Consider the following 22,927-nt stretch of genomic DNA (forward strand, 5'->3'; position numbering starts at 1 on the left):
GGTTGGACCATGTAGTTATTTTCTGAAAGGAAAGAAAAGGGAGCTTAGCATTTTCTAAGTTTTTTTAACTAGTGGGAGGTATATGGAAAGCAGTAAGTTACAGGTTAAATGCCAGTTTTTAGATAGATATTGATATACTAGCAGTCAGAATAGCATTCAGAGAAGATTTGTAAAGAAGGGCATGTAGCTTAGCTTTAAATGAATCGCTTCATTTAAACTGATATTGAACAATTAATTTGTTCTTTATTATTGTTATTATTTTGGCAGAACTAAGTTCAGAAAGTCTCAGAACCTGCTTTAAGATCATCAATGGTTATATCTTTTTATCATCAACAGAATTTTTACAGGTATGTTGTAGTTTTTGCATTGTTAGAATTTCTATAGTTATTATTTGATTGTTTCCTCTTTTAAATCAGAAATCTTATTTTGAAACTTTTTCATAGTTTAAAAGATTGATTTATTGCTTTGGTTGGGGGAGCGTCATAAGCATTGCCCACTGCAAATGTGATGCAGGTCCATGAATTACATTATTTAACACAGAAAAAATATGCACTACATATAAATATATCCTTACACTGCTACAAAAATCAGAATAGCAGTAAACTGTATTTTTATTTCTTAAACTTTTCCTACAGAGTTCTAATCGAAATTTTATGTACTTAGAGCTTTAGTATCTAATACTCAAATAGATTATGAGGCCTGAATTCAATATTATGCCTTTTTTGATATTGCAGATATATTCATATGTATAATTTGACTTTTCATTGCATTTCAGACCTATGCAGTAGGTCTGTGTCAGTCCTTTTGTGAACTGCTAAAGGAAATTACTACAGATGGTCAAGTTCAAGTGCTGAAGGTACTGTCATCCTTCTAATGAATATTGTTGTAAGTTTTCCATCTGTATTTTGTGAAACTGGACCTTCATTTGGGTTTGGCTGATTGACAAGAAGGGGAAGGGTAATTCTAGACAGAATATTTTCTTTTAGCAATATTAAATTGGTATAATACTTCTGAACTAGAGATCTGAAATCTGATTGTGCATATAAGTCACCTGAAAATGTTGTTAAAATGCAGATTTCACATTTCTAACAAAGTGTCTGCTGATGAGTCCCCAAGTCTCCCCCACCCCTATCCTGAGACTTCACTTTGTGTAATAAGGCTTTAAAAACTTATAAATTACCCAAGGGGTGGTGACGTCTGATACTTCTCACTTGTCCAGTTTGTTCACCTGCTTTTGGGACACAGTATCCCACTATAATTTGGTACTTTTAAATTGGATTGGCTATCGAATTTAGAGTACCAAGTTTGTATGAATTGTGTATAACAAAGAACCAATGTCGCAACATTACATTGTATACCTGAAGCCAATATAGTGTTATATGTCAGATATATCCCCACTGAAAAAAAAACAACTGATAGGCTATGAGTTAATTTTTATGCATTATATCTTTATGGAATCACTATATCTCTATATATTGTATATAATTGTGTATAATTAAGAACAGGCTCTGAGTTACTCTATACATCTATATATTAAAGATATGAATCGTATCAAATATATATACTTAAATATAAACATTTTAAATATATGTTAATATATCTTTACATGTATATGTTTGTGTCACACACACTTACTTTGTATGGAACTTTCTGAGAAGGTGTACTTGTTAAAAGCGTCTATTTTTTGTTTCTTATTTCTTAGCTATGTTTTAAGTCAGATATGAGAGCTGGTTAGGTGAAGTGTTACTATAATATAGCCAAGTAGCAATTTTTGGGAGAAAGACCTGGCTTTAGATCCTAAAAGCTGTTTGATTTCCTCCCAGTGAAATGAAAATGTGTTTTCCCAAAAAGGTTCATTGTTAGAAATGCGTTAACCACAGTAATCAAAGCAGCAATGCATAGTATATTTTGGGAAACTAAGTGGGTATAAGTTTGTATAGATAGTAAAATCTTCTTTCATATTAACCAACCATTGGAACTTATTCAAGGATCACACTATTTAATGTGCTGTTCTTCAGACAATTATTATACACTTAAATACACGTATAAAGCTGCAGACATCTGTGTTAATATGCATGTTAATTTGATTTTCAAATGGCTGCATTTACTATCATTGCTGATTATTCAGTTTCACCACATGGGTCAGTTCAGCTCAGTCGCTCAGTCATGTCTGATTCTGCAGTCATGCCTGCAGCATGCCAGGCTTTCTTCTCCTTCACTGTCTCCCAGAGTTTGCTCAAACTCATGTCCATTGAATCGGTGATGCCATCCAACCATCTCATCCTCTGTTGTCCCCTTCTCCTTCTGTCCTCAACCGTTCCCACTATCAGGGTATTTTCCAGTGAGTCAGATCTTCACATCAGGTGACCAAAGTTTTGGAGCTTCAGCTTTGGGAGCAGTCCTTCCAATGAATATTCAGGACTGATTTCCTTTAGGATGGACTGGTTAGATCTCCTTGCTGTCTAAGGGACACTCAAGAGTCTTCCCCAACACCACAGTTCAAAAGCATCAGTTCTTTGGTGCTCGCTTTCTTTATAGTCCAACTCTAACATCCATTGGAGAAGGAAATGGCAACCCACTCCAGTATTCTTGTCTGGAGAATCCTGTGGACAGAGGGGCCTGGTGGACTGCTGTCCATGGGGTCACACAGAGTTGGACACAACAGAAGCGACTTTGCATGCATGCATGCATTGGAGAAGGAAATGGCAACTCACTCCAGTATTCTTGCCTGGAGAATCCCAGGGACAGAGGAGCCTGGTGGGCTGCCATCTATGGGATCACACAGAGTTGGACACGACTGAAGTGACTTAGCAGCAGCAGCAGCTCACATCCGTACAAGACTACTGGAAAAACCATAGCTTTGACTAGACGAACCTCTGTTGGCAAAGTAATGTCTCTGCTTTTTAATATGCTGTCTAGGCTGGTCATAACTTTTCTTCCAAACCGCAAGCATCTTTTAATTTCATGGCTGCAGTCTCCATCTGCAGTGATTTTGGAGCCCCTAGAAATAAAGTCTGACACTTTTTCTACTGTTTCCCCATCTATTTATCATGAAGTGATGGGACCAGATGCCATGATCTTAGTTTTCTGAATGTTGAGTTTTAAGCCACCTTTTTCACTCTCCTCTTTCATTTTCATCAAGAGACTCTTTAGTTCTTCTTTGCTTTCTGCCATAAGGGTAGTGTCATCTGCATATCTGAGGTTATTGATATTTCTCCTGTCAATCTTGATTCCAGCTTGTGCTTCATCCAATCCAGCATTTCCCATGATGTACTCTGCATATAAGTTAAATAAGCAGGGTAACAATATATAGCCTTGATGTACTCCTTTCTTGATTTGAGACCAGTCTGTTGTTCCATGTCCAGTTCTAACTGTTGCTTCTTGACCTGCGTACAGATTTCTCAAGAGGCAGGTCAGGTGGTCTAGTATTCTCATCTCTTGAAGAATTTTCCACAGTTTGTTGTGGTCCACAAAGTCAAAGGCTTTGGCATAGTCAATAAAGCAGAAGTAGATGTTTTTCTGGAACTGTCTTGGTTTTTCGATGATCCAGCAGATGTTGGCACCTTGATCTCTGGTTCCTCTGCCTTTTCTAAATCCAGCTTGAACATCTGGAAATTCACAGTTCATGTACTGTTGAAGCGTGACTTGGAGAATTTTGAGCAGTACTTTGCTAGCGTATGAGATGAGTGCAGTAGTTTGAGCATTCTTTAGCATTGTCTTTCTTTGGGATTGGAGTGAAAACTGACCTTTTCCCGTCCTGTGGCACTGCTGAGTTTTCCAAATTTGCTGGCATATTGAATGCAGCACTTTCACAGCATCGTCTTTTAGGATTTGAAATAGCTCAACTGGAATTCCATCACCTCCACTAGCTTTGTTCTTAGTGATGCTGCTTCCTAAGGGCCACTTGACTTCACATTCCAGGATGCCAGGCTCTAGGTGAGTGATCACACTAGATTGTGATTATCTGGGTCATAAACATCTTTTTTGTATAGTTCTTCTATGTATTCTTGCCACCTCTTCTTAATACCTTCTGCGTTTGTTAGGTTCATACCATTTCTGTCCTTCATTGTGCCCATCTTTGCATGAAAAGTTCCCTTGGTATCTCTGATTTTCTTGAAGAGATCTCTAGTTTTTCCCATTCTATTGTTTTCCTCTATTTCTTTGCATTGATCACATAGGAAGGCGTTCTTATCTCTCCTTTCTATTCTTTGAAACTCTGTGTTCAAATGGGTATATTTTTCCTTTTCTCCTTTTCCTTTCGCTTCTCTTCTTTTCACAGCTATTTGTAAGGCCTCCTCAGACAACCATTTTACCTTTTTCTTGAGGATGGTCTTGATCACTGTCTCCTGTAAAATGTCACAAATCTCTGTCCATAGTTCTTCAGGCACTCTATCTATCAGATCTAATCCCTTCAATCTATTTGTCACTTCCACTGTATAATCATAAGGGATTTGATTTAGGTCATACCTGAGAGGTCTAGTGGTTTTCCCTACTTACTTCAATTTAAGTCTAAATTTGGCAATAAGGAGTTCATGATCTGGTGGTCCTAAGATGCCAGAGGAATAGGACAGGGAGACCAGTTTCTCGCCCACAAATTCATCGAAAGAACATTTGAACACTGAGCAAATTCCACAAAACAGCTTCTGAATCCTGGCAGAGGACATCAGGCACCCAGAAAGGCAGCCCACTGTCTTTGAAAGGAGGTAGCGCAAAATATAAAAGATAAAAAGAGAGACAAAAGAGGTAGGGATGGAGATCTGTCCCTGGAAAGGAGTCTTAAAAGAGGAGAAGTTTCCAAACACCAGGAAATGCTCTCACCACCAGGTCTGCAGGGAGTTTTGGAATCTCAGAGGGTAACATAACTGGGAGGAAAAATAAACAAATAAATAAATAGAACCCACAGATTACGTGCCTAATGGCAACTCTCAGTGCTCGTATCTGCTACTAGCAAGTGGGGGCTGAACAGGGAGGTGCGGGCTGCATTACTTAGTGTAAGGACCAGGTCTGAATGCCCTGAGGGCAATCTGAGGGAAATAACATGAGATAACAACCCAAACTGTGGGATAGCCAGAGAGAGAGAAAAAAAAAGAGAGAGAGAACTATCCTGTGAAAAGCCCTAACCTAAGGCACTGCCAGGCCCTCTCACAGAACAAAGGACTGAGTGAATATCAGAGGAGAGCTAGCTGTCTGCGGACTGGCGCATCCCCCGCCAGAGAGAGGGAGGCAAGCAGGGGGCAGCCAGAGCCGGAAAGGTGCAATCTCGCCCTCAGAGAGGTATCCTCTACCAAACTGCAAGCAGGCTCCCAGTTGCTAACCAAGACTTCTTGGGATTCTGGACGGTTGACTTACACCAGGAGGGTCACAGCCAGAGATCATCTCCCCAGAAGAGACATATGGCACATCTGAGACGGGCACGCCTGCTGCCACCCAGGAATCCGAGCGGCTGGGACCAGGGAGGTGGTAAGACACACTCCTGCCCTGGGGAGACTGTATTCGCCAAGCACCATGTCGCCAAAGCTTCTTGGACCTGGGAAGGGCACAAAACGCAGGCCCAACTGAGTCTGTGCCTTTGTGGAGTACCCGAGAACCTGAACCTGAGCAGCTTAGACCTGTGAAGTGCACACAACCCGGGACCCCCGTCAGACAGTTCCCTAGCAGAGCTACCTAGAGCCTGAGAAGTGTAGACTGGTAAAGTGCATGTCCCCTGAGCGGGGGCAAACCCAGTGCAGCCGATACACTGCAAGCACTCCCCACACATGCCAATGATACTTGTTTGCAGTGTTCCTCCCTCCCCACAGCACAACTGAACAAGTGAGACTAAATAAATGACCACTTTCTCCCCCTTGTGTCAGGGCAGAAATTAGACACTGAAGAGACCAGAAAACAGAAGAAGCTAAAATAAACAGAGGGAACTGCTTTGGAAGTGACAGGTGCAACAGATTAAAACCCTGTAGTTAGCACCGACTACATTGGAAGGGGCCTGTAGATCTTGAGAAGTATAAGCTGGATCAAGGAACTATCTGAAACTAAACTGACCCCACACTGCCCACAATAGCTCTAGAGAAATTCCTAGATGTATTTTTACTATTATCATTTTTTAAATTAAATTTAAAAAAATTTTTAATTCCACTATTACTCCTTTAATTTTCATTTCAATAACCTTCTGATACCTTGAAAAAAAAAAAAGACCCTATTTTAAAAACAAACCTCATGTATATATTTTATAATTTTCTGTGACTTTGTTTTTTTTTTTAATATTGTATTTTTGAGAGTGTGGCCTCTACTCTAGATTTTTAATCTTTGCTTTTTGGTATTTGTTATCAAGTTTGTTACCTTTAAGAACCCAATCTTCAGTACCCATTTTTACTTGGGAGTGTGATTACTGGCTTGATTGCTCTCTCCTCCTTTTGACTCTCCTTTTTGTCCACCAGATAGCCTCTATCTCCTCTCTCCCCCTTCCCTTCTCTACCCAACTCTGTGAATCTCTTTGTGTGTTCCAGGCTGTGGAGAACATTTAGGGAACTGATTACTGGCTGGATCTGTCTCTCTCCTTTTGATTCCCCCTTTTCTCTTCCTGGTCACCTCTGTCTCCTTCCTCCCTTTTCTTTTCTCTGTGTAACTCCGTGAACCTCTCTGAGGGGTCCAGACTGTGGAGAGCACATAGGGAATTGATTACTGGCTAGCTTGCTCTCGCCCCTTTTGATTCCCTCTCTTCTCCTCCTGGTCACCTTTATCTCCCTCCTCCCTCTTCTCTTCTCCATGTAACTCTGTGAACTTTTCTGGGTGTCCTTCACTGTGGAGAAGCTTTTCATCATTAACCTAGATGTTTTATCATAGTTGCTGTATAGATGGATAAGTCTTGAGGCTACTGTAAGAATAAGACTGAAAACCAGAGGCAGGAGGCTTAAGTCCAAAACCTGAGAACACCAGAGAACTCCTGACTCCAGGGAACATTAATCGATAAGAGCTCATCCAAAAGCCTCCATACCTACACTGAAACCAGGGATCACCCAAGAGCCAACAAGTTCCAGAGCAAAACATACCATGCAAATTCTCCAGCAACACGGGAACATAGCCCTGAATTTCAATATACAGGTTGCCCAAAGTCACACCAAACCCATAGACATCTCAAAACTCAGTACTGGACAATTCATTGCACTCCAGAGAGAAGAAATCCAGCTCCACCCACCAGAACACTGACACAAGCTTCCCTAACCAGGAAACCTTGACAAGCCACCCGTCCAACCCCACCCACAGGGAGGAATCACAAACTGCCAGAATACAGAAAGGCCACCCCAAACACAGCAATCTAAACAAGATGAAAAGGCAGAGAAATACTCAGCAGGTAAAGGAACATGATAAATGCCCACCAAACCAAACGAAAGAGGAGGAAATAGGGAGTCTACCTGAGAAAGAATTCAGAATAATGATAGTAAAAATGATCCCAAATCTTGAAAACAAAATGGAGTTACAGATAAATAGCCTGGAGACAAGGATTGAGAAGATGCAAGAAATGTTTAACAAGGACCTAGAAGAAATAAAAAAGAGTCAATCAATAATGAAAAATGGAATAAATGAGATCAGAAACACTCTGGAGGGAACCAACAGTAGAATAACGGAGGCAGACGATAGGATAAGTGAGGTAGAAGATAGAATGGGAGAAATAAATGGAGCAGAGAGGATAAAAGAAAAAAGAATTAAAAGAGGACAACCTCAGAGACCTCTGGGACAATGTTAAACGCCCCAACATTCGAATCATAGGAGTCCCAGAAGAAGAAGACAAAAAGAAAGGCCATAAGAAAATACTCGAGGAGATAAGAGCTGAAAACTTCCTTAAAATGGGAAAGGAAATAGTCATCCAAGTCCAAGAAACCCAGAGAGTCCCAAACAGGATAAACCTAAGGCAAAACACCCCAAGACACATATTAATCAAATTAACAAAGATCAAACACAAAGAACAAATATTAAAATCAGCAAGGGAAAAACAACAAATAACACACAAGGGGATTCCCATAAGGATAACAGCTGATCTTTCAATAGAAACTCTTCAGGCCAGAGGGAATGGCAGGACATACTTAAAGTGATCAAAGAGAAAAACCTACAATCCAGATTACTGTACCCAGTAAGGATCTCATTCAGATATGAAGGAGAAATCAAAAGCTTTACAGACAGGCAAAAGCTGAGAGAATTCAGCACCACCGAACCAGCTCTTCAACAAATGCTAAAGGATCTTCTCTAGATAGGAAACACAGAAAGAGTGTATAAACTCAAACCCAAAACAACAAAGTGAATGGCAATGGGATCATACTTATCAATGTGCTAAGTCGCTTCAGTCGTGTCTGACTCTGTGCGACCCCATAGACGGCAGCCCACCAGGCTCCCCCGTCCCTGGGATTCTCCAGGCAAGAACACTGGAGTGGGTTGTCATTTCCTTCTCCAATGCGTGAAAGTGAAAAGTGAAAGTGAAGTCGCTCAGTCGTGTCTGACTCTTAGCGACCTCATGGACTGCAGCCCACCAGGCTCCTCTGTCCATGGGATTTTCCAGGTAAGAGTACTGGAGTGGGGTGCCATTGCCTTCTCTGATCATTAGCAAATTGTATTTCCTATTTATCCTTCTTAAGTAGATTCCAGAAGCTTTTTTTACCCTTGAAATAATGATTTTTAAAGTAGAAATATCCTCAATAGTCTAAAAAGCCTATTTTACTTTTTTAAAGCGGAGGGAAAATACTTATCACTGATGTGAGTGAAGACAATTATTCTTAAAAAAATATACAGCATAAAATTAAGCTTACTTATCAATAATTACCTTAAATGTAAATGGGTTGAATGCCCCAACCAAAAGACAAAGACTGGCTGAATGGATACAAAAACAAGACCCCTATATATGTTGTCTACAAGAGACCCACCTCAAAACAAGGGACACATACAGACTGAAAGTGAAGGGCTGGAAAAAGATATTCCATGCAAATAGAGACCAAAAGAAAGCAGGAGTAGCAATGCTCATATCAGATAAAATAGACTTTAAAATAATGGATGTGAAAAGAGACAAAGAAAGATACTACATAATGATCAAAGGATCAATCCAAGAAGAAGATATAACAATTATAAATATATATGCACCCAACAGAGGTGCACCGCAATATGTAAGGCAAATGCTAACAAGTATGAAAGGGGAAACTAACAATAACACAATAATAGTGGGAGACTTTAATAACCTACTCACACCTATTGATAGATCAACAAAACAGAAAATTAACAAGGAAACACAAACTTTAAATGATGCAGTGGACCAGTTAGACCTAATTGATATCTATAGGTCCTTTCACCCCAAAACAATGAATTTCACCTTTTTCTCAAGTGCACATGGAACCTTCTCCAGGATAGATCACATCCTGGGCCATAAATCTAATCTTGGTAAATTCAAAAAAATTGACTTTTCTGACCACAATGCTGTAAGATTAGATGTCAATCACAGGAGGAAAACTATTAAAAATTCTGACATATGGAGGCTGAACAACATGCTTCTGAATAACCAACAAATTGAAATCAAAACATGCATAGAAATGAATGAAAATGAAAACACAGCAACCCAAAACCTATGGAACAATGTAAAAGCAGTGCTAAGGTGAAGGTTCATAGCAGTACAGGTTTACCTCAAGAAACAGGAAAAAAGTAAAATAAATAGCCTAACTCTACACCTAAAGCAACTAGAAAAGGAAGAAATGAAGAACCCCAGGGTTAGTAGAAGGAAAGACATCTTAAAAATTAGGGCAGAAATAAATGCAAAAGAAACTATAGCAAAAATCAACAAAGCTAAAAGCTGGTTCTTTGAGAAGATAAATAAAATTGACAAACCACTAGCCAGACTCATCAAGAAAGAAAGAGAGAAGAATCAAATCAACAAAACTAGAAAAGAAAATGGAGAAATCACAACAGACAACACAGAAATACAAAGGATCATAAGAGACCACTCTCAGCAACTATATGCAAATAAAATGGACAACTTGGAAGAAATGGACAAATTCTTAGAAAAGTAGAATTTTCTAAAACTGAACCAGGAAGAAATAGAAAATCTTAACAGACCCATCACAAGCATGGAAATCGAAAGTGTAATCAGAAGTCTTTCAGCAAACAAAAGCCCAGGACCAGACGGCTTCATACCTGAATTCTACCAAAAATTTAGAGAAGAGCTAACACCTATCCTACTAAAACTTTTCCAGAAAACTGCAGAGGAAGGTAAACTTCCAAACTCATTCTATGAGGCCACCATTACCCTAATAACCAAAACCAGACGAAGATGCCACAAAGAAAGAAAACTACAGACCAATATCACTGATGAACATAGATGCAAAAATCCTTAACAAAATTCTAGCAAACAGAATCCAGCAACATGTTAAAAAGATCATACATCATGACCAAGTGGGTTTTATCCCAGGGATGCAAGGATTCTTCAATATCTGCAAATGAATCCATGTAATACACCATATTAACAAATTGAAAGATAAAAGCCATATGATTATCTCAATAGATGGCAGAGAGAGCCTTTGACAAAATTCAACATCCATTTATGATAAAATCGCTCCAGAAAGCAGGAATAGAAGGAACATATCTCAACATAAGAAAAGCTATGTATGACAAACCCACAGCAAACATTATCCTCAATGGTGAAAAATTGAAAGCATTTCCCCTAAAGTCAGGAACAAGACATGGGTGCCCACTTTCACCTCTAGTATTCAACATAGTTGTGGAAGTTTTGGCCGTAGCAATCAGAGCAGAAAAAGAAATAAAAGGAATCCAGATTGGAAAAGAAGTAAAACTTCACTGTTTGCAGATGACATGATCCTCTACATAGAAAACCCTATAGACTCTACCAGAAAATTACTAGAGCTAATCAATGAATGTAGTAAAGTTGCAGGATATAAAATTAACACACAGAAATCCCTTGCATTCCTATACATTACCAATGAGAAAACAGAAATTAAAGAAACAATTTCATTCACCATTGCAATGAAAAGAATGAAATACTTAAGAATATATCTACCTAAAGAAACAAAAGACCAACACTGATGAAAGAAATCAAAGAGGATACAAATAGATGGAGAAATATACCATGTTCATGGATCAGAAGAATCAATATAGTGAAAATGAGTATACTATCCAAAGCAATCTATAGATTCAGTGCAATCCCTATCAAGCTACCAACAGTATTTTTCACAGAACTAGAACAAATAATGTCACAATTTGTATGGAAATACAAAAAACCTCGAACAGCCCAAGCAGTCCTGAGAAAGAAGAATGGAACTGGAGGAATCAACCTGCCTGACTTCAGCCTATACTACAAAGCTTCAGTGATCAAGACAGTATGGTACTGGCACAAAGACAGAAATATAGATCAATGGAACAAAATAGAAAGCCCAGAGATAAATCCACGCACCTATGAACACCTTATCGTCGACAAAGGAGGCAAGAATATACAATGGAGAAATGACAGTCTCTTCAACAAGTGGTGCTGGGAAAACTGGCCAACCACTTGTAAAAGAATGAAACTAGAACACTTTCTAACACCATACACAAAAATAAACTCAAAATGGATTAAAGATCTAAACGTAAGACCAGAAACTATAAAACTCCTAGAGGAAAACATAGGCAAAACACTCTCTGACATAAATCACAGCAGGATCCTCTATGACCCACTTCCCAGAGTAATGGAAATAAAAGCAAAAATAAACAAATGGGACCTAATTAAACTTAAAAGCTTTTGCACAACGAAGGAAACTATAAGCAAGGTGAAAGGACAGCCTTCAGAATGGGAGAAAATAATAGCAAATGAAGCAGCGGACAGAGAATTAATCTCAGAAATATACAGGCAGCTCATGCAGCTCAATTCCAGAAAATTAAACGACCCAATCAAAAAGTGGGCCAAAGAACTAAACAGACATTTCTCCAAATAAGACATACAGGTGGCTAACAAACACATGAAATGATGCTCAACATCACTCATTATCAGAGAAATGGAAATCAAAACCACAATGAGGTACCATCTCATGCAGGTCAGAATGGCTGCTATTGAAAAGTCTACAAACAATAAATGCTGGAGAGGGTGTGGAGAAAAGGGAACCCTCTTACGCTGTTGGTGGAAATGCTAACTAGTACAGCCACTATGGAGAACAGTGTGGAGATTACTCAAAACCTGGAAATAGAACTGCTATATGACCCAGCAATACCACTGCTGGGCATACACACCGAGGAAACCAGAACTGAAAGAGACACGTGTACTCCAGTGTTCATCGCAGCACTGTTTACAATAGCTAGTACATGGAAGCAGCCTAGATGTCCATCCACAGACAAATGGATAAGAAAGCTGTGGTATATATACAAAATGGAATATTAGTTCAGTTCAGTTCATTTCAGTCGCTCAGTCGTGTCCGACTCTCTGCGACCCCATGAATTGCAGCACGCCAGGCCTCTCTGTCCATCACCAACTCCCGGAGTCTACCCAAACCCATGTTCATCGAGTCGGTGATGCCATCCAACCATCTCATCCTCTGTCGTCCCCTTCTCCTCCCGCCCCCAATCCTACCCAGCATTAGGGTCTTTTCCAATGAGTCAACCCTTCGCATGAGGTGGCCAAAGTATTGGAGCTTCAGCTTCAACATCAGTCCTTCCAACGGACACCCAGGACTGATCTCCTCTAGGATGGACTGGTTGGGTCTCCTTGCAGTCCAGGAGACTCTCAACAGTCTTCTCCAACACCACAGTTCAAAAGCATCAATTCTGCGGTACTCAGCTTTCTTCACCGTCCAACTCTCACATCCATACATGACCACTGGAAAAACCATAGCCTTGACTAGACGGACTTTTGTTGGCAAAGTATTGTCTCTGCTTTTAAACATGCTATCTAGGTTGGCCATAACCTTCCTTCCAAGGAGTAAGCGTCTTTTAATTTCATGGCTGCAGTCACCATCAGCAGTGATTCTGGAGCCCAAAAAAGTAAAGTCTGACACTGTTTCCACTGTTTCCCCATCTATTTCCCATGGAGTGATGGGACCACATGCCATGATCTTAGTTTTCTGAACGTTGAGCTTTAAGCCAACTTTTTCACTCTCCTCCTTCACCTTCATCAAGAGGCTCTTTAGTTCTTCTTCACTTTCTGCCGTAAGGGTGGTGTCGTCTGCATATCTGAGGTTATTGATATTTCTCTTGGCAATCTTGATTCCAGCTTGTGTTTCTTCCAGCCCAGCGTTTCTCATGATGTACTCTGAATATAAGTTAAATAAGCAGGGTGACAATATACAACCTTGACGGACTCCTTTTCCTATTTGGAACCAGTCTGTTGTTCCATGTCCAGTTCTAGCTGTTGCTTCCTGACCTGCATACAGGTTTCTCAAGAGACAGGTCAGATGGTCTGGTATTCCCATCTCTTTCAGAATTTTCCACAGTTTATTGTGATCCACACAGTCAAAGGCTTTGGCATAGTCAATAAGGCAGAAATAGATGTTTTTCTGGAACTCTCTTGCTTTTTCGATGATCCAGCGGATATTGGCAATTTGATCTCTGGTTCCTCTGCCTTTTCTAAAACCAGCTTGAACATCTGGAAGTTCACAGTTCATGTATTACTGAAGCCTGGCTTGGAGAATTTTGAGCATTACTTTACTAGCATGTGAGATGAGTGCAATTGTGCAGTAGTTTGAACATTCTTTGGCATTGCCTTTCTTTGGGCTTGGAACAAAAACTGACCTTTTCCAGTCCTGTGGCCACTGCTGAGTTTTCCAGATTTGCTGGCATATCGAGTGCAGCACTTTCACAGCATCACCTCTGAGGATTTGAAATAGCTCACGTGGAATTCCATCACCTCCCCTAGCTTTGTTCATAGTGATTCTTTCTAAGGTCCACTTGACTTCACATTCCAGGATGTCTGGCTGTAGGTGAGTGATCACACCATCGTGATTATCTGGGTCGTGAAGATCTTTTTTGTACAGTTCTTCTGTGTATTCTTGCCACCTCTTCTTAATATCTTCTGCTTCTGTTAGGTCCATACCATTTCTGTCCTTTATCGAGCCTATCTTTGCATGAAATGTTCCTTTGGTATCTCTAATTTTCTTGAAGAGGTGTCTAGTCTTTCCCAATCTGTTGTTTTCCTCTATTTGTTTGCACTGATCGCTGAGGAAGGCTTTCTTATCTCTCCTTGCTATTCTTTGGAACTCTGCATTCAGATGGAAATATCTTTCCTTTTCTCCTTTGCTTTTCGCTTCTCTTTTGAATCAGTTCTAATGAGGTGGATGAAACGAGCCTATTTTACAGAGTGAAGTAAGCCAGAAACACCAATAGAGTATACTAATGCATATATATGGAATTTAGAAAGATGGTAACGATGACCCTATATGTGAGACAGCAAAAGAGACACTGATGTATAGAACAGTCTTTTGGACTCTGTGGGAGAAGGTGAGGGTGGGATGATTTGAGAGAATAGCATTGAAACATGTATATTATCATATGTGAAACAGATCGCTAGTCCAGGTTCAATGCATGAGACAGAGTGCTCAGGGCTGGTGCACTGGGATGACCCAGAGAAATGGGATGGGGAGGGAGGTGGGAGGGGGGTTCAGGATGGGGAACACATGTATATCCATGGCTGATTCATGTCAATGTATGGCTAAGCCACTACAATATTGTAAAATAATTAGCCTCCAATTAAAATTTTTTAAAAAAGAAACAAACAAAAAAACCAAAAAAGAGCTCATGATCTGAGCCACAGTCAGCTCTTCGTCTTGTTTTTGCTGACTGTATAGAACTTCTCCATCTTTGGCTGCAAAGAATATAATCAATCTGATTTCATTATTGACCATCTGGTGATGTCCATGTGTAGAGTCTTCTCTTGTGTTGTTGGAAGAGGGTGTTTGCTATGACCAGTGAGTTCTCTTGGCAAAACTCTATTAGCCTTTGCCCTGCTTCATTCTGTACTCCAACGCCTAATTTGCCTGTTACTCCAGCTGTTTCTTTACTTCCTACTTTTGTATCCAGTCCCCTGTAATGAAAAGGACATCTTTTTGGGTGTTAGTTCTAGAAGGTCTTGTAGGTCTTCATAGAACCATTCAGCTTCAGCTTCACCTGACCGTGTGAGTCAAGTGTCAGCAAACTTTTTGTATAGTACATGTTTTAGGTTTTGTGGGCCATAGAGTTTTTGTCTCCACTGTTTATATCTGTTGTTGTGTATTCAAAGCAGGCAGAGAGTACATGTATCCAACAAAATCATGCAGTTGTTTGGATCTGGCCCAGCAGCATTGTCTGCCAACCCCTGGTGTTGGTCTTCAGTGCATTCTTCTAGGCCCATGTGATAAGAAAACCACAGTTTCTACTCTTGAGTAGTCATTCTTTTGGGGGTTGGAATCTGGTAATCAGTTAGCCCATATTTAGTGTGTTACATAGTTTTGGATTAGAGGTATCTCAGATTACCTAGTGAACTTTTTGAAAATTTGAGTATGACATAAGATGTTGCTGCTGCTGCTAAGTCGCTTCAGTCGTGTCCGACTCTGTGCGACCCCATAGATGGCAGCCCACCAGGCTCCGCCATCCCTGGGATTCTCCAGGCAAGAATACTGGAGTGGGTTGCCATTTCCTTCTCCAGTGCATGAAAGTGAAAAGTGAAAGTGAAGTCGCTCAGTTGTGTCCAACTCTTAGCGACACCATGGACTGCAGCCTACCAGGCTCTTCCATCCATGGGATTTTCCAGGCGAGAGTACTGGAGTGGGGTGCCATTGCCTTCTCCGATGACATAAGATGTTAGGATTTCTTTTTAAAAAGTTCCCCAGGTGATTTTCATGAGCACTTTCTGCTATAAGACGTTGCTATTTATTTGCTTTATGTTCCTCTTTGAGTATAGAAGTGATCTCCCAACCCAGCATTTTGGAGATATCATTTTTCAGAGAGAGGGAGTGGAGATGGGAGCTGAGTCTTAACTGTTTGGTACGGTTAGGGTTGCTGATAAAACATAGTATTTTAATTTGCTAAATCTTGCAATCCTAGCAGGATGAATTAGATTAATACAGTGTTAAATACTGCAGAGAAGTGAACAAGAACAGAGAGACTGTTGTGAGAATTATCTGTTGAGGGTGGGGATAATGGTGTTATTTAAAACCTTTAGTATCTGTAAATTGGAGAGGTTCTTATGCCAAATTACTGAAGTGTTAAATTATAAAGCAATGAGAAAATGATGATATCATTAAGAATGATATTTGTTTCCTAGTGCTAGCATAACAAAGTACCGAAACCTGAGTGGCTTATAACAACAGGAACTAATCAATAATATTTATAGTGATTATCTCTCTCACAGAATTCTAGAAACTAGAAGTCTGAAATCAAGGTGTCAGTAGAACCACACTCTAGAGGAAAATCTGTTCCTTGCCTTTTTCTTAGCTTCTGGTAGTTAGCAGTTTCTGACTTCCTTCACTTATACATGCGTCACTCCAGTCTTTGCCTCGGTTGTCGTATAACTTTCTCCTTATATCTCTGTCTTCTCTTCTTATAAGGGCACTAGTCATAATGAGTTAAGTGTGTGTTACTTGCTCAGTCATGTCTGACTCTTGTGACCCCATGGACTGTAGCCTGCCAGGCTCCTCTGTCCATAGCATTTCCCAGGCAAGAATACTGTAGTGGGTTTCCAGTTCCTTCTCCAGGGGTCTTCCTGATGCAGGGATCGAACCTGGGTGTCCGCCATTGCAGGCAGATTCTTCACCCTCTGAGCCACCAGGGATGGGGCCTACCCTAATTACTCCATCTTAATTATACCTGCAAAGATCTTCCCGGCTCTCCTGCACTGGGAGGCTGATCCCCCTCTCCCCCACCAAGCCACCAGGGAGGCCCCTCAGTATTCATTCTTAAATGAATTCTATCTTATTGATGTTTAGGTTGATATTTAAGAATGATTCAGTTAAAGTGTCATCATAGACTTCTGAGAGATTTCTTGCAGAAAGGCTTTTAACAAGGCTTGAAATAAAAAGTTCTTTGGTTAATTCTAATTTTTCCCAGAAAGATTATTTATCTAACCCATTACATTCTCTAGCACACTCTCTGATTTGACATATTATATTTGAAATCACAATGGAAACTTAAATCCAAAATCATAATATTGTGAGCTAGGAAGTGGGTAAATATAGAGTGAAAATACAGCAGAACTCTTTGGTTTTAATTTCATAGGTTCTTTGGTTTCTTGTTTAGAGTAGGGGATAAAGGGTGGGAGTATAGGCCCTTGTTTCTGAGAAGCTTGTGGGCCCTGAAGGAGTAATAGCTGTGTGTGACTTGTCTTGACCCCAGATACTTCAGGCCTGTTTGCCACCATGTGTCTATAAAAACCTCACCTCTACTAATTTCAAGGTATTCTATCCCTAAAGTTTACAAGCCAAGTAACATTTGTCCTGTTGTTTGCTAAAATGTTCTTGTCAATTTTTATTGCATTTACGCTCTTACCAAACTGATAATATATAATTATGCTGAGGAACTTCCATCTGTCTTACAGAATCTCAGCTTCATCTTTTGCCTCAGTGATAATTTCTTCTCTGAAAGTAGAGATACAAGGAATTGATGCTTTGAACTTAATTCTGTTCGAGAATTAACTGATTGGCAATGTGGGAGGGACAGAAATTTGAGAGAAAGTTGCCTTGTCATTTTGATGTTGCCTTTGTAGATTTTTCAGTGTGTGTGTTTTATCTTTCTTTCTCTTGACTGTGAGCTTTTCCATGAGCCTAAGTTTAATGAATAATAACTGCATGTGGAATGTTATTTTCTCCATGACCTATGTCTTGGTTTTGTACACCCAGCTCTGCTACTTACACATTCCTGAGTACATTCTGGACTTAAATTCTCTTATTTATTATATAAGGTGTTATAGTGTATGATTTTAATAATATGTAACTACCATTATCTGAAATTCTTGTGTTAAATTATAATATATAAATTCTAAGTGATGAAAAACTTAGAATTTTTCTTACGTTTTAACACCTACCAGAAAAAATTTAAATGGAGAGATTTTTCCTTCTGCTTTTTTGTGATATTATTAGTAAAGTAATTGTTGAAAGACAGCTTGTTCTGTCATGCAGAATGAGACTGTGAAATTTATTTGAAAAATGAGGCAAGTTTTTAGGATATGTCCTGAGGAGAATATTTTCTCTTAGTATTTAAGTTATATTCTTGATGTAGTGTAACTTAGCAGGTGACTTAAGCAAAACTGATACAATTAGAATAGTGTCTCTGCTACCTCACAGCTGGATGAGGTGGGCAAGTTAATCTCTAATCCTCACTTTTGATCTGTCAAATAAGGATAAAAACGTTACCTACTTCCTAGGGTTGAGGTAAGGATTGCATACCCTTATATGTATAGTGCACTTAAAACATTGCCTAACATATAATCAGCCAGTAGAGTGTTGGCTGTTTTTATCTAATTATATAATCTCCCTTTGGGGAAAACAGTCCACTAAGGAACTCCTCCTTTGAACATTTCTTCTACTGATAAATAAATGTTTGTTTAAAATAATACATTAGTTAAATTTTTTATGACTTAAGTAGGCAATTTACACAGTGATAGAGCTTTACTCTTTTTCCAAAGCCATGTATCTCAGCTGGCTTTTAAAAAATAGTTGTTTCAAATTCTTCCTTTTCAGAATAACACAATCTTTTAAAACTTTTTATTATGGAAAATTTCAAATTTACATAATGTACAACACTGCCTTTATAGTTTCACTGGAAAGAGATCTATTTGCTTCTTCTTTTTCCTTGAACTGAAAGAAGATAATGTCATTATTTGTTCCCCAGTTGTGCCTAATTTTGATTGAATGATTCAGCACAAATCAGTTACCATCCAAATAAACACTGAAATACTTGTAACATTTAACATATGTTACACATTAAACAAGGTTAGTATGCCAGCAGGGAGTCATTAATAGTATATAAATACTTGAATTAAAAATTGGCAGTCTAATAACCTGTGTTTAAGACTATTTTTATATAGCATTGCTATAGCTAAACCTCTATATTTGATTTGAAATCCCAGAAACTGAATTTAATTATTTATTAAATGGATGTTAAATACTAGACATATACTCATTATCATGAATTATTTGCATTTTTTATACAAAATATTTTAGGATAATGGTACTGTTATGCTTGCACTTGAAAGTTGAGATAACACTCAAAATTTTTGGCATTTTCCTATTCTCAGAGTTCCAATAAAGCTATAATAGTTTTTAATATTAGCTCATTTTTTTCATTTTTTAATAACTCTCAGATACTGTTTCTTGGTAGAGTATGCTATATAACATTTTTAATATATTTTTTACTAAATGTCACTGTTATACTACTTCTGACAGTATCTGGAAGTAGCTTCTTTGTTCTCTGAAGCAGAAAATTATAAATGTTATGAAAACTGGATAGAGAGACAAGTATGCCTGCTTTAGGAGCAAAAATAGGCTTTATTGTATTCTATGAGTTGGGACAAATTATCTAGATGAATACAATTATATTCTAAAAATACACAAATTTAAATTAACATTTTTTTAAATTTGAAATTTATCTCTATTGTATACACCAGTTTGAATTTAGAAATTCTCTTTTTTATCATGGTCTTATCAAGCAGCAGTGAGCCACGTTGGTTTTATTCACCGTTATAAACCTTATTTAAGATGGCACACGTATCTTTAAGGTATAATTTATTCTGTAATAACTATAGCTAATACTAGCATTTACTGTTTACTGCACATTTCTAATCTTCACATAAACCTGGGATGGTAGTACTGTTCCCTCCCCCATTTTAACAGATGAGAAATTACATCACAAAGAAATAAATACCTTGTCCAGGGTCACACAGCTAGTAAGTATTAGAACTGTGACATAAACATAGGCTTTCTGACTTCATAATCTGTGCTCTTAATCACTTTGTATGCTGTGTAAGCCTAAATCCAGAAAATGATTTGAGTGTAAGGCACAAACTAAAAGCCTACATTTTTCACAGGAACTATAAAAATAGTCTGTTTCTAAACTGTATAATCAGAAAGGGGGTGGATTGAAACTAAAATTCAGAAGTTATGTATGTAATAGCCAAATGCTGATAAAAATAGTAATAGAGGATTGGATGATAGGATAGGAAGTACTATAGCTTATTCAGCCACAGAGGAATACTATACAACCTTAGGAAGAAATGAAGACAACATCTATATACAGTTTCAGAGTGATTTGAGACTATAAGCAAAGAACAGAGTCCAGGTTTTCCTATATTTAAAGAGTGCACATAGATAGTGATGGAAAAATAAACCAAATTAAAAGTGGTTAAGTAGGCGAAAGAGAGGCAGAGAATGCAAACTGAGAATGCAAACTAAGTCTTTCAGAAAGTACATTTTGTACTTGAGGGGTTAGAGCCATAGAGACATTTTACATGACTTAAAATAATAAAGTAAAAGCAGTTCTAAAGATTTTTTTTAAAAAAGGAAACATTTGAATCTACCACTGTGTTGGTGCATAAGTCACCTGAGAATATTTCAAGTAGTTTTAATACTCAGTATTTTATATGTACGTTCCTCGTGAGATATAACGTTAAAGCAGAAAGAAACATAAGGAAATTATAAATTGCTTTCAGTATTGTTATCAGTAATGGTATTGTTATTTTGAAACCCATATGTGGATATTTTGTACATAGCAGTAAGAAGCAAGTAAGTTAAGGTTGTTTGAATATGATATTTTTCAATACAAGGGAAGAAGATTGGAACGATAAAATCAAAGAAGTTGCATAAAATGTGGACGGTGACTGCAGCCATGAAATTAAAAGACACTTACTCCTTGAAAGAAAAGCTATGACAAACCTGTGCTGTGCTGTGCTTAGTCACTCAGTCGTGTCTGATTCTTTGTGACCCCATGGACTGTAGCCCGCCAGGCTCCTCTGTCCATGGGATTCTCCAGGCAAGAATACTGGAGTGGGTTGCCATGCCCTCCTCCAGGGGATCTTCCCAACCCAAGACAGCGTATTAAAAAGCAGAGACATCACTTTGCCAATAGAGGTCCATATAGTCAAAGCTGTAGTTTTTACACTAGGCATGTAGGGATGTGAGAGTTGGACCATAAAGAAGGTTGAGTGCTGAAGAATTGATGCTTAAACTGTGATGCTGGAGAAGACTCTTGAGAGTTCCTTGAGTAGCAAGGAGATCAAACCAGTCAATCCTAAAGGAAATCAACCCTGAATATTCACTGAAAGGACTTGACACTGAAGCTGAAGTGCCAATACTTTGGCCACCTGATGCAAAGAGCCAACTTGGAAAAGACTGTGATGCTGGGAAAGATTGAGGGCAGTTGGAGAAGGAGGTGACAGAAGATGAGATGGTTGGATGGCATCACCAACTCAGTGGACGTGACTTCAAGCAAATTCAGGATAATAATGAAGGACAGACAAGTCTGGCATGCTGCAGTCCATGGGGTTGCAAAGAGTCAGACACAACTTAGCGACTGAACAATAACAACATAAAATGCTATAATCTTAAATTGGATTTGATGAATTATTGGTATATGCTTCTCAGGAAGAGAAATATAGATTTCCTAATTCATGTAAGCCAAGACCTAGAAGCAGTGTCAGTCCAGTGGCAATAAGCACCTCAGAACCTAGGTTAATTACTGTGGTCTGTGAATACTGTGTCCTGCTGTTGGTTGACTCCAGAGCTCAGGTGGGAGGGACACAAGATAAACCAGGAAGACCTCCTTATGCCAGAAGGAAGAGAAGGATTCTGTCCAAAGAATGCAAGAGTCAACTTGAAGGAGTTCCCACTGACTAGTAAAGGTACAGTTTGAACATGGAAACTAAAATAAGTAGATTAAAACACATAGAACATGCTAAAATCTCTGAGGACATAATGATTCTGCTCCCCACGCCCCAAGAGGAGTAGGTTACGATATAAATTCTCTTAATATCTGTAAATTATCTTTTAATAAAACTACCTGTTATTATTGTAGTTGTCTTTAGTATTATTTCCTCTTGGAGATGTTTGGCCATCTAGGTATACATGCATTTTGCTTAGAAGTTGTTTATTACCACTGAAACCACTAGATGCATTTTTCAAAAATCTTGTTTAGAAGCAAAAGCAGTGCTGCTGATCAAAATGTTTGATAGGATTTTGATCATTATGCAAGAACCTTCTTTTTTCACTTTGAAAATAGTCATAATTTGAACTTTGCGATTTTTCAGTCACAGCTGCAATACCTTCCCTGAAAAGTGGACCGTATAGAGTGTCATGAGTGTGGAAATAATATAAGACCATTCTCAAATGGATTTTCCCACAGGAAAAATTATCTCAGGTTCACCGTGTCTAAAATAAAGCCTCACTATTATTAATGGCATCACAATTGTACCCATTGACCATATGTGAAAATGAGTATTCTCAGACTTCACCTTTGATCAGCTGTTCAGGTTCTTTTCGATATCTAATCAGTTATACTTTCTGAATTTTCTCTTAATTCTGATCCACAGTACTTGCCTCCAAGTCTGGTAACGGCATTTTCCTGTATAATTCTTCAGAAAGGATCTCATAGTTTCTGTGGTTCCTAACCTTTTTGATTACAAAGACTCCTCCATTTTAGTTCTGAAATAAGTGAATCCTTTACACAATAGTAACTTTACCTCTGTATATAAAGAAGATGCCTAATGGCGGAGAGCTGGATTGTATTGAATGGTACATTTCAATGAATTTATATATTAAAAGTTTTAATCTTTAGCATGTGGTTGCTCTTCCTTTTCTGCACAAACTTCTATAATGTTTGGAACTAATATATTTTTTGGTGTAATTTTTTAAACGCACTAAATTGTCTGCAACTTCTCTGTTCCACATATTCAGACACATTGACCCATAGGGGTTTCATTATTGTACTTCAATTTTCTTGAAGACGTCTCTTTCAGACTCCT

The 22,927-nt window shown here is 38.6% G+C and overlaps 1 protein-coding gene across 13 annotated transcripts in view; it reads left to right on the forward strand.

Annotated features, from left to right (window-relative positions):
* Positions 1–22,927, forward strand: part of IPO11 (importin 11) — a 201,432-nt gene that overhangs the window by 105,968 nt on the left and 72,537 nt on the right. For all 13 annotated transcript variants that reach the window (XM_081519785.1, XM_081519783.1, XM_081519784.1 and 10 more), the window contains 2 exons: positions 268–347; positions 776–856. In XM_081519785.1, the coding sequence (XP_081375911.1) occupies positions 268–347; positions 776–856 (161 nt within the window). The remainder of the gene's footprint in view (positions 1–267; positions 348–775; positions 857–22,927) is intronic.

This window comes from Giraffa tippelskirchi, chromosome 8 (genome assembly GCF_054371585.1).
Source record: "Giraffa tippelskirchi isolate mGirTip1 chromosome 8, T2T-mGirTip1v1.2.pri, whole genome shotgun sequence".
In the NCBI taxonomy this organism is placed as follows: Eukaryota; Metazoa; Chordata; class Mammalia; order Artiodactyla; family Giraffidae; genus Giraffa; species Giraffa tippelskirchi.